Source organism: Silene latifolia, chromosome 3 (genome assembly GCF_048544455.1).
Source record: "Silene latifolia isolate original U9 population chromosome 3, ASM4854445v1, whole genome shotgun sequence".
NCBI lineage: Eukaryota > Viridiplantae > Streptophyta > Magnoliopsida > Caryophyllales > Caryophyllaceae > Silene > Silene latifolia.
In genome coordinates this window covers 114,882,081-114,894,965 of record NC_133528.1, presented here as the reverse complement: position 1 = coordinate 114,894,965, position 12,885 = coordinate 114,882,081, and the positions used below count along the sequence as shown (strand labels likewise).

Genomic DNA, 12,885 nt, shown 5'->3' with positions numbered 1-12,885 from the left:
CCGTGACATCTCGTGTTACCTAGGGTATATTAGGTAAAGATTTTATTCTATAGTAATATCTTTACATATCTTATATATCTTACTTAATATATTTGTTTATGGTAGAAGATATTCTTGTTTTAGGAAATCTTATCATAATCTTAGAATTTATAGTAAAGATAATATTTGGAAAGATTATATTCTATCTTTTAGAATATTCTTTATTATCTTTTATTGGCTTTTAGGAAAGAGATAATAAGAAGATATGATTTGTTTTTATATCTTATTATTTCGGCTATTAGGGTTTTGACAAAACCGTGTAGCCTGCTCTTTCTCCAACTATAAATACTTTGCTATTTACGACATCTAAAATAGAGACCTTAAGCATAAAAAATTGATTTAAATTTTACAAAGCAAACCGTGTGTTTTAAGCAGAAAAACCGATTTGCTATTTTGAAAGGTCGTGTGTCATAAAACTCGCATACTCGTTCTTCATTTATCGTTATAAGATAATAGTGCTTAGTTGAATTCTTAACTTGTTCATTAACGTGAACCTTTGTTAGAATCATTAGTGCTTTCTTATTAGCGTAAGTTAGTCACTCGAGTATTTAACGGTACTCATTGAGTTACAGCTAGAGTTAGTTGTACGAGTTGGGTTAGTAAATTTGTAATCCGTAGAAAGGTACTAAATTTATTAATCGAGAATAGTGGACGTAGGTTTCGACTTGTGAAACTGAACCACTTCAAAAATCCGTGTGTCTCTTCTTCTTTCGTTTGTTTCGTTCATTACGTTGATCTTCATTAGTTGATTAGTTAAAGTTTAATCAATAAACTTTAAATAATCAATTACATATACATTAAAAAGCTTTCAAAAAGTTTTTAAATCCTCAATTCCCCCCCCCCCCCCCCCCCTCTTGAGTATTTTGGACCTATAGACTCTTCAGAAGGGGAGGAAGGTGGGAGATGAAGAATGGATGGAGGATTGAAGGATGCTGGTGGTATAATTAGAGTCAAAATAATGTTTTCTTTCCAAATCTTGTCACCCTTGGAAAGATTATAGTTTGTTCTATAGGAGGAAAAATAAGTCCTCTAATTTCTCTCCCATTCCATTTCTTTTCTCCCATATTTTTTATCCAAACAAAGGAAATTAAATCCCTCCCTTTCCCTCCCCTCCCCTTCTCTCCAATTCCTTCAATCCAAACGGACCCTAACTATTGCTTTCTGAGTTTAGGTGGTTAAATAATGTTAATAAAGGGTTTTATATTAAAAAAATGTATAAACTTCTGTCTCAATTATTAGTTAACCGGTTTTATTAATTGTGATCGGCACAAAAACATTTCTTCTTGTCAATATACGAGTATTTTTCTTTTGTTTTTCGTTTGTCAATTAATATACAAATAGTTCTTTTTATAAAGCTATTTTTCCGTATAATAGGTGGAGTTTCTTTGACCACCTTAACCAGATGGTGGTAATAAATTTGAAAAAACAAGTAATCGAGTACGTGAGAATGATTTATTAACGAGGTTGTAACTTTTCAATTGACTTAATACGAGTTAACTTGAAAACCTTGATACGTCTTTTGTAAATAATTACCTAATTCCAATTTGTAACTTTACCGTTTGAAGTTTCAAAGTTGGTGTCTAGCGTATGATATTATTGGTGATAATGATGAAGATGGTGATATGTGAATGTCATTAATTACTCAAAGAAACCATGCATTACTCATTAACTCCAACATCCACCCATAATTAACATCTTCTATTACCACTCGTACAATATACAGGTTTAAGACTAGTCAACGAGAGTAATGCAATGCAATAAACTACATAAGATAATAGGAGGAACTTCATAATCTTGAGGAGAAGAAATTAAAGCACAATAAATAGAGTCAAAGAGAGTAAATAATAATAATAATAATAATAATACTATAATAAATTGTTAGAATTTATTCCATCCATTATGTACATATTATGTTTCAAAAAAATATATAGGGAGATGAATTTCTAACTTATGAAACTGGCTTCATTATTGATCACTAACATGAAACAAAAATGTTTCATATGAATACTTATTAGTTTCTTGGAGTTAGTTGTCATTAACTATAAAAGAAGAAAACGGAGTCGGCAGTTTTGTATCCTCCTATCTTTATTGTATGTATTACCTTTGTGAGGTATCAATACATTTCTTGATAACCAATTTGGTGAAATCTCGTAAACTTTATATCCTCTACATAAATATTAAAAATACTATTATATATTACTCTCTTTGTTGGGATCATTTGTTTATCATTTTTATTCTTTAAAAGGAGTATTTTACTCAAATATAAACAACTAAATGAAACGAGGGATGTACCACGTAACCAAAAGAAAATATATTATCTACCTGAATGTCCTATCCATTGATCAAGGAAAAATAGACCAGAAATCTCTACTGTGTTACAATTTGCAATTCAACTACGAGTGTTAGGGCCAAAATTACCGTATTTTTCCCGGGCTACGTGGCACGAGATAAGTGGGTAATTAATGAGCAATGGACCCATTACATACAAGGGGAGTCGGGCCCATGGACCGAGCCAGGGAGGCAGGTCTGGAAGAAGAATAATTCGGGGAAGGGCAGCAGGTGAAGAAGAGTTCGGCTTGGACTAAGATATTAATAAGATCCCGGGTAAGACAAGGAAATCCTAATTATTGCCATATTCTGAATAAGGAAAGTCCAAGTTGTTACCAAACTCTACCTTGAGGAACAAGACAATTAAGTGGGGAACCCTAATAAACCCACTAGGGTTTATTCACTATAAATACAAGGAAGACAAACAAGAGGAGGGATCTATATTCAACCACACAAGAACACACACAACGGCGTACTACAAAAGAGAAAGCTAGCAACCAAGCAGCAGCATCTTAGCCCTACGTACAAACCCCTCAACACCATACTTACGTACAAATAAACAATGGCCAAAACCTATGACATCATCCCCTACATCATCCCATCATTACCATATCAATTACTGCACCATGAATACAATGCTACAAAGTAACCTACGTACGAACAAGAACAAACCCACAAATAACCCCTGACATCTGGTAGTACTCCGTCTGTCTATTTTACACCCCGGACAGGTTATTCTTCATCAGATCCGGACCGTTGTATATTGTACTTGTACTCCGATTACTACATAGTGGACTATTGGTGGGATTCCGACTCCCCCCGCGGTTGTTTCCCACATCGGGTTTTCCGCGTCACCAAAATCTCTTGTGTCATTATTTCCTTATTTCGTCCTCTACTTTACTTACATCGTTATTTTGTCTTAATTACATACATATTCCGTCACAAATCACATATAATTTAACCCCCGATACGAGGCTAAAAAGGGCGGTCACTTTTAACCCTAAATTGGTAGAAATTTACCAAAACAGTTTGGCGCCCACCGTGGGGCATGGTGATCGATCTCTGTAGCCAAGTTGTCATCAAGTCAATCTCCGATGCCATGTCTCCTAGCGAGCGAGATCTCTTCACTATTCATGGAGTCAACAGTAGATCTGCTCCCTGGAGGTTATCCTAAGCCGCGAGAGATCCGCTTCCGAGTTCCTCCAGTCGGCGACAATCTGCTCCTCATAAGTCATCCGAAAGCCAGCGGCAGATCTGCTTCCTGGGATCCTCCGCCAGAAGTCAGCAGTAGATTTGCTTCCTGGGACCCTCCCAAGAAGCCGGCGAGATCCGCTTCCCGGATCCTCCGCCGGCTTGAGCCGGCAGATTCGCTTCCCGGGATCCTCCGCTAGAAGTCGCCAGAGATCCGCTGGGACCCTCCCCAGAAGCCAGCGGCAGATCTGCTTCCTGGGATCCTCCGCCAGAAGTCAGCAGTAGATCTGCTTCCTGGGACCCTCCCAAGAAGCCAGCGGCAGATCTGCTTCATGGGATCCTCTCCTAGAAGTCAGCCGTAGATCTGCTTCCTGGGACCCTCCCCGGAAGCCGGCAGTAGATCTACCTCCGAAGTTCCTCCAGAAGTTCGGGAGCAGATCTGGTCCCAGAGTCCGGGAGCAGATCTGGTCCCCGAAGTTCCTCCAGAAGACCGGCAACAGATCTGGCCCCGAGTCCGGCAGCAGATCTGGTCTCCGAAGTTTCTCCAGAAGTCCCGCAGCAGACCGGCCCCAAAGTCCAAGAGCGAGATCCGCCCCCGGTTCCTTCGAAGCCCGAGTCCGACAAAGAACCGGTTCCCGGAATCCCTCAGGAATCCAGCAGTAGATTTGTTATCTGGAGCCGTATATCTGCTCCCCGAAGCCGAAGATCTGGTCCCTGTTGTTCCCTAGAGTCCTCCAGCAGAGCTGGTCCGTGGAGTTCACCAGGGTCCTCCAGCAGATCGGTCCCGACCATCCAGGATGTCGGTAGCAGAACTGCTCCCCGGGGTTCCTCTAGAGTCCTATAGCAGATCTGGAGGCCAGAGTCCCTCCAACCTCTAGCTACCAGAGCAGGAATATTCAGTGCACCAGAAATCGCCAGTAGCGTACCAGCAACAAGTGTACCAGCAGAAGATGGACCAACAGGAATGTTCTGTACAGGGGTACAAACTCAAAGGTATAAGGCTGGGGGCAGATCATGACCTCCAAAATCTCTGGACCAGAGATCCCTAGACGACGTGCTGGTGCTCCAGATGGAAATTCAGAAGGAAGTTGCAGAGAGAGAGTCTGGAGCCTGCAGTAAGCAGAGACGCCAGGCTATACCCTGGATGCCTAGCATCCTGCTGCTCTCCCATGCTGATCAGAATGGAGGCAGCATCAGGTAACACCGTATCTCATAGTTCTGTTCTGTTGGAGCTAAATTCCACCCTGTTGCAGGAACCTTCAGCCAGCAGGAACCAGAATGACAAACCGAACCAGTGTCGCTACAACTCCACTAGCCAGCAACCCTGGGGGCAGACCTCTGCATAAGTGTTGTTAGGTTACAACATATTTGGTACTATTTCGCCTGTCCCTAACCCTCTCGCTGGATCATAAAAGCCTGGTGCAGCGACCACCTGTTATCACGTGGGGGCAGGTTCAGTAAAATAAACTCCACGAGTCAGGTTCCACCCTTTACACTTCTATTTGTGCTAGAATAATTTACGTGATGACAGGTGGATCAAAACTCTACAACCTAAAATACTCAAAGGCGAAAAAGGCATGCCACAGAAACAAAAGGAGATCGCCTAAGACTCAGAAACACCGTCATGGTGCTCTTATCATTACATCGTACATAGAAACTACACCGTAAGAAAAATTCTGGTGGATACAATAAACTTAGTCAACATGGGTAAGCTGGACCCAGAATGAACAGTGCTAAAGATTCAGAGTACACGGGTAATCTTCATCGTCAATTGTTTGAATTTTATAAAACTAACATGGCATGTCTCGCTTTGTTCTACGTTTACATGATGCGAAGAAGATCAAATCTAGCAAGTGGCAAACCAGAATGAGCGTCCTGCAGGAACTATCAAAGCTTGCAAACAATCGGAATATAAGAACCAACAACGGCAATCAACACGCAGTTCGCCAGTCTGCATCTAGGGAACAATCCCGAAACAAAGCAAAATACAAAGGGCCAAGTCGCCAGGCACTCATAAACGAGAGTACAAACAGGCTAGAAGAGAGGTCATCTTAACATGATTCTCTCCTCGGCAGCAGCTACACCAGCTTTTCTACCTTGCTCTGTTTGACCTTCTCTTGCAGGAACTAGCTCGCTCAGAACATCGAAATTTCGGAACATTTTAGGGTAGTCAGTCCTAACCAAAGAAAAAGACACTTTCGGGTGGCTGACCCAATAAGCATCATTTTCGGGGAGCTGACCTTATCAACACCCAGAACCAGGTCTCCAACACGCTGAGATCTAGTAGAATAAAGAAGTCTCGACCACCGGTCTCCTCTTAACTTCCAGGAGGCTGGACGTAGGAGGAACCAGAAACGGAAATCCAGGAAGCAGGAGGAACCTGAAACGGAAATCCAGGAAGCAGGAGGTCGGAAGCAGAATGCAGGAGGAAGCAGAGGTGAAACCTGAGGAGGTAGGAAATATGAAGCAGAAAACCTGAGGAGGCAGAAAACATGACCAGATGAAAGGCAGGACCCAGACTGAGCCAGACTTCTGCGTAGCCCATTTGCAGGAGCCATCAGCAAAGGAAGCAGAATCAGGGAAACCCTAGTACCACCTCTGCTGTCCGAACCAGAATCAGGGAAACCCTGGTACCACCTCTGCTGTCTGAGCCAGAACCAGAAGAACCCTGGTCACAGTACGCCTAGTCTCTGTATCTGATTCCCCGCGCCTGGTCCCGGCACCTGTTCCCCATACCTATCGGTAACCAAGGCTTCAGTTAGCGTCATAATGACACCCAGAATATTATCTTAATAAGTCTCTGCATCCTGCAGAGACCAGGTACACATCACTTGAGAAACTGTCTCTTGTCTTTGTTATAGCTTTATGTAAATTGCTTTCTTATTTTAGTCTCATCATATCCATGCGATAATTGACTACCTCCTGAAAGCCTATATGAGAAAACTAGAGCTATTAGGATAAATAAACAATGACCAATTGAACTATATGCCTAAGTGCTCACACCCTGAAGTTCGAACCTCGAATGACCGTTAAGTCACAACCATGGTAGACTAACACCTGACTTTAGTCCTGCACCCCAGACCTAGGTTGATAAAAACATCAGCGACCTAAAAGGGAAATAGGAACCAGAATCGTACATGACACACTAGCAGAATTTCCAATAAGAGGGACAGGAGCAGTCCTGCTACCCAGATCCCCACGAGGGGACCAGGAGGGAACCTGATCGTCCAAGCTTGCAGCAACCCTGAGAGTCAGACACCTGAAAGTATCTGAAACCAGATAGGTCCCCAGTCGGGGGACAGAACCGAGAACCTGGAGTCAGACGTCCTCACAACCTGGGGGTATCATTCGAGTTAGGTATCTTATCACTTATGCTTATTATTCATGTGCTAAAACCATCGGTAAACATAGAACAGGAAGATTCATGTCCATATGTCGCTCTTAAAGTAATTCGTCAACTTCGTAATCTTATTACCCTGTTATATTTTGAATAACTACTGTCTTGAGCATTGGAAGGTCGTTGGCTGTGCCATCTGCTGGCCCTATCAGGATAATTTCTCGCAGGAGATCTCCCTACCAGCAGGAGTGGTTACTCAGGCTCCAGAACCTGCCACTCCTTCCCCATATAAAATCGCTCCTCCTGCAGTATATAATGCAGAATGCAGGACGCAGGATGTAGAATGCAGGACGCGGGACGCAGAATGCAGGACGCAGGATGTAGAACGCAGAATACAGGACGTAGAACGTAAAACGCAGAGCGCTCCCTACAGCAAATTTTCGGCCTGCAGAAACAACCTCCCCGCGCACAGGTCGGGCCAGCAGGACCGGTAGCTCCGCCAGCAGCTTGCAGGACATGAATCAATGACATGGGGGCAATTCAATCAACGTATCGATGATACATAAAAGCTCCTAGCACCCTGAATATATAGGAGACAGGCAGCAGCCATAATGCTGCAGAACACATCCTTGCATCAGCTTCCCAAAGTGAAAAATCACAACAACACATGCTGCCACCAGCCTGGTTCCCTGGACACCAGAACATGAAATAACAAATGACAAAAGGAAATGACATTACCCTCAGCAAGAAAGAATAAAGCAAGCGTGGGCCTCATACTATTTTGCATACCATCCACAGCAAAGCCGTGAAAGGCATGCAGGGGGCAGAGACTACGTCCCCCGCGCGGCAGCTAGAAGTCAACAATCCATCGAGCAAGCTTGGTCAAACAACAAACTCAATGTTGAGAACCTGAAACGATAGCAAAAAGAAAGAGCCACAACAGCTGAACTAAGAAGTGCTCACATACGCATGACATCGTACAAGCAATCAGAAGCAAGGGCATATGATAACAACGTCAGAATCAGGACTCTCGCAGTAGAGGACCTAGTGCTACGATGGGTATTTGAAAATACCAAAAATCACAAGGCTGAAAAATTTGCTTACAATCGGAAAGAACAATGACAGGCTGAAAGCGCCAGGAAATAGGGTGTACAGATTGATGACCATGCAAGCTCAAATCTTGTATAATCCCCGACCGTACTTTGTCTGACAAAATGCTAAAACCTTAGTGTACGGAGTACCTTTCAACAGTCCATGAAGCAAAAACCTTTTTACTAATATCTTTTGTTTTATCGAGTCCTCTTTTAAGTTTCAAAAATTGTTTTTGTTTATTTTATTTTATTTTATTTTATTCCTCTTTATTTAAAACAAAATATTTTCTAAAAACCCAAGTGGTACGCGCTGTGGCTTCCTGGATCCAGATGTTGCTCTGGAACACCATGAGATAGCACCATGTATTTGTACTATTTGGTTATCTTTCACGGTTGTAGGGAGAACGGCTTTGACACTGATGTTGGTTGCTTGTCAGATAAGGGACACTTTGAGGGTCCAGCCCCTGTCATGTGAGGCTACGAAGACGCTTATCTTAAGTCAAGCCACATGGAGAGCATAAGCCGAGGTAGCGCGCAGGGTTCGGCATACTAAGACCACCTATACCTTAACGTTAACTCAGTAATTCCATAGCTATGTCGTAGATCAATGGGTGCACGCACGGATTTCAAACGTCTGGAACCACAAGGAACGCAACATTCCTTGTTAGTCAGAAACATTCAATGAAGGTATGCTCCAGTCAGCTAACCCTAGTGATAACATATTTTATGTCATGAGTAAAATATGTTATCAAAAACCGCTCGCCAGAACAGGGGTCAGTGCACTGAACCAGGCCAAACCACTGGTACACCTATGTGGAATTGTAACTCCGAAATCGAAGGCAAAAACGCAAGTATAGCAAAAGAAGGGCCTAAAACTAGGACAGGTGGGAAGTGCTTCCTAGGATTCAGCCGTCGGCTCCCGCCTCCCAAAGACGCCTTTCTGGTCCCCGATGATCGCCGTCCGGTTCCAGGACTCGGTCGTCGGGCTCCCAAGATCGTACGTCCTGGTTCCCGAGCGCTTCCGGGATTCCCGAACCAAAATCGATTCCCGCATCCGCCAACAGATTCGGCGCCACCATCGCTCCAGCGTCAGGCGTCTGGTTCCCAAATTCAGACATCTGGCTCCCAGCGTCAGCCGTCTGGTTCCCACCACCAGCCGTCAGGATCCCAACGTCAGCCATCGAGTTCCTCGAGTCCACCAATTTTTTTGAGCATCCTCCAGCAGAAATCCGCCTGGAGTCCGCTTGCTGAAAAGTCTGTTAACAAGAGTCCACGAGTCTACCTAAGTAAAAAATCAGCTTACATCTACTTCCCGATCAGCAGAACCAAGGAGAGCCAGAAATCAGTCCACAAGGACAGCAGAGTACGATTCAGCAGAATCAAGCAGGCTAGGGTACCAGAATTCTGGGTACAGAGTAAAGATGCAGAATTATCTCAAGTATATCTAGCAGGAGTCAGATCCGGCAAGCATCCAGCAGCTTGCTCCAGCAGAATTCCAGCAGACTTCTCCATCGGAGCTTCAGCTGTCTGTTCCAGCGGTCCGTCACAGTAGGTTGGCTGCACCTCCTTCCAACAGAATAGCAGCATAATCCAGAAGGATAGCAACGGTTTATCGGTAGCGAGAATAGCGGCGAGTGGCGAGCTCGAAGAATCAATTTCCCTCCTCAACAAAGCTGAGAAGCGAAATTGGGGGCAACTGTTAGGGCCAAAATTACCGTATTTTGCCTGGGCTACGTGGCACGAGATAAGTGGGTAATTAATGAGCAATGGACCCATTACATACAAGGGGAGTCGGGCCCATGGACCGAGCCAGGGAGGCAGGTCTGGAAGCAGAATAATTCGGGGAAGGACAGCAGGTGAAGAAGAGTTCGGCTTGGACTAAGATATTAATAAGATCCCGGGTAAGACAAGGAAATCCTAATTATTGCCATATTCTGAATAAGGAAAGTCCAAGTTGTTACCAAACTCTACCTTGAGGAACAAGACCATTAAGTGGGGAACCCTAATAAACCCACTAGGGTTTATTCACTATAAATACAAGGAAGACAAACAAGAGGAGGGATCCATATTCAACCACACAAGAACACACACAACGGCGTACTACAAAAGAAAAAGCTAGCAACCAAGCAGCAACATCTTAGCCCTACGTACAAACCCCTCAACACCATACTTACGTACAAATAAACAATGGCCAAAACCTATGACATCATCCCCTACATCATCCCATCATTACCATATCAATTACTGCACCATGAATACAATGCTACAAAGTAACCTACGTACGAACAAGAACAAACCCACAAATAACCCCTGACATCTGGTAGTACTCCGTCTGTCTATTTTACACCCCGGACAGGTTATTCTTCATCAGATCCGGACCGTTGTATATTGTACTTGTACTCCGATTACTACATAGTGGACTATTGGTGGGATTCCGACTCCCCCCGCGGTTGTTTCCCACATCGGGTTTTCCGCGTCACCAAAATCTCTTGTGTCATTATTTCCTTCTTTCGTCCTCTACTTTACTTAAATCGTTATTTTGTCTTAATTACATACATATTCCGTCACAAATCACATATAATTTAACCCCCCGATACGAGGCTAAAAAGGGCGGTCACTTTAACCTTAAATTGGTAGAAATTTACCAAAACAACGAGGTAGAGGTGTGAAGTCTTAATAACTGTGTTAGTATCTTTGTTATACTTTTCTTCGTCAAACATTTACAAATTGTAGGCCAATTTCTTCATAATCTTTATTTCTTTGATCGAGATTAGTATACGCAACCCATTACCTATACCCTACTATGCATGTTCATGACAAAAATACGTGTGTATAAATATCGACATGCAAAATTCGAAAATCACACAAATAATTCATCTTTGCTTCATAAATTACATAATAAAATGATAAGAATGTCAGTTTTTGCATTTCTTGCAATTCTTATAGCAATTTGCTCATCAAATGTTCCTAGGGCATCGGCTATAAATTCAGAAAGTCAATATTATTCTATCGAAGATAGACTTGCAAAATGCTTAAGCAATCATGCAATTCCTTCTTCATTGATTTTTGAACAAGGAAATTCATCATTTTCATCGGTGTTACAATCTTACATAAGAAACCTAAGGTTTAATACCTCTACAACTCGAAAACCATTGCTCATTGTTACGGCAAAACATGTATCCCATATCCAAGCATCAATATTCTGTGCTAAGGAACACGGCATAGAGATGAAGGTCCGAAGTGGAGGCCATGATTACGAGGGCCTATCATACATCTCCATTGTCCCCTTCTTCATGGTCGACATGTTCAACCTTCGATCAGTCGATGTTGATGTCGAGAAAGAGACGGCTTGGGTTGAGGCCGGAGCCACATTAGGTGAAGTGTACTATGGAATTGCTAATAAGAGTAAAATCTTAGCATTTCCGGCTAGTGTGTGCCCCACGGTAGGTGCTGGAGGTCATTTCACTGGTGGAGGGTATGGGAATATGATGAGAAAATACGGTCTTTCAAGCGATAATATTATTGATGCCATAATTGTGGATGTTAATGGTCAAATTCTCGACCGTAAGGCCATGGGAGAGGACTTATTTTGGGCTATTCGTGGAGGTGGAGGTTCTAGTTTTTGTGTTATTGTCTCGTATCAAATAAAGTTAGTCTACGTACCTGAAAAGGTAACGGTTTTTAAGGTTTCCAGGACGCTAGGACAAAACCTAACCGATATTGTTGATCAATATCAACATGTTGCACCAAAATTGGACCATAACGCATTCATTAGACTCACCTTAGACGTTACAAACTCGACGAAAACAGGCCTTCCTATTAATAGAGCAACATTTAGGTGTTTGTTCCTAGGAGATACAGAAACCCTACTATCTCTAGTAAGTAAAAACTTTCCCCGGTTAGACTTACAAAAGTCGGATTGCCTTGAAATGAGTTGGGCTGAATCGGTTCTTTTCTATTACGACTTTGCTATTGGTACTCCACTAGAAACCTTGATAAATAGGACAACATCAAGTCCCTACCTCAAAAGAAAATCAGATTATGTAAAGGAGCCAATTCCGAGATATGGTTTAGAAAAGTTATGGAAAAAGATGATTAAGCTACAAACACCACAACTCACTTTCAACCCTTACGGTGGTCGTATGGCAGAGATTGCGGCTGATGCATCCCCTTTTCCCCATAGGGCCGGTAACTTGTTCAAGCTACAATATGCTGCTAATTGGAATGTAGATGGGAAAGCCAGATATTACATAACTTTGACTCGAAAACTTCATAAGTTCATGACTCCTTTTGTGTCAAAGAACCCTAGGGAAGCATTCCTTAATTATAGAGACATTGATTTGGGCATTAATCATCAAGGAGAAAAGAGTTACATTGAAGGTATGAGTTATGGGATTAAGTACTTCAAGGATAACTTTAATAGGTTGGTTAAGATTAAGACCATGGTTGATCCGGATAACTTCTTTAGGAATGAGCAAAGTATTCCTACTCTTCCACATTAGAAGTTTCATTTTATTTTATTTTAATTAGGCTATATGTGTGTATGTATTTCATTTCATTCATGTCATAGAATAAGCCAAACTTGGTATTTTATTGTTGCTTTGTGATTTAATTTGTTGTGTGCAATAATTCTTGCATTTGTATAAATATTTCTTTATAAAGGTGTGTTTTTGTATAAGATTATTAATTGTTGTCGCATTTTTACTAAATTTTACAATAATACAAATCCGATTTTATCAGAGGAATAATAGATGTAATTTTATAATTTCCACTTTTAAACATTTGATTAAGGCCCTGTTCTTTTGGACTGAAATTGTCTGAACTGAACTGAACTGAACTGAACTGAACTTAATGGAACTGAACTGAACTGAACTGAACTTAATGGAGTTGAACTGAACT

The 12,885-nt window shown here is 42.2% G+C and overlaps 1 protein-coding gene across 1 annotated transcript; it reads left to right on the top strand.

Annotated features, from left to right (window-relative positions):
• Positions 1-10,862: 10,862 nt before the first annotated feature.
• LOC141646230 (berberine bridge enzyme-like 8) lies at positions 10,863-12,664 on the top strand. The gene has a single exon (XM_074454198.1). It carries the CDS (start codon positions 10,890-10,892, stop codon positions 12,486-12,488), a length of 1,599 nt encoding a protein of 532 aa, XP_074310299.1. The 5' UTR covers positions 10,863-10,889; the 3' UTR covers positions 12,489-12,664.
• The last annotated feature ends 221 nt before the right edge of the window (positions 12,665-12,885 follow it).

Coding starts and splice junctions, on each gene's coding strand:
- LOC141646230 (XM_074454198.1), top strand. CDS start 10,890: ATGATAAGAATGTCAGTTTTTGCATTTCTTGCAATTCTTATAGCAATT.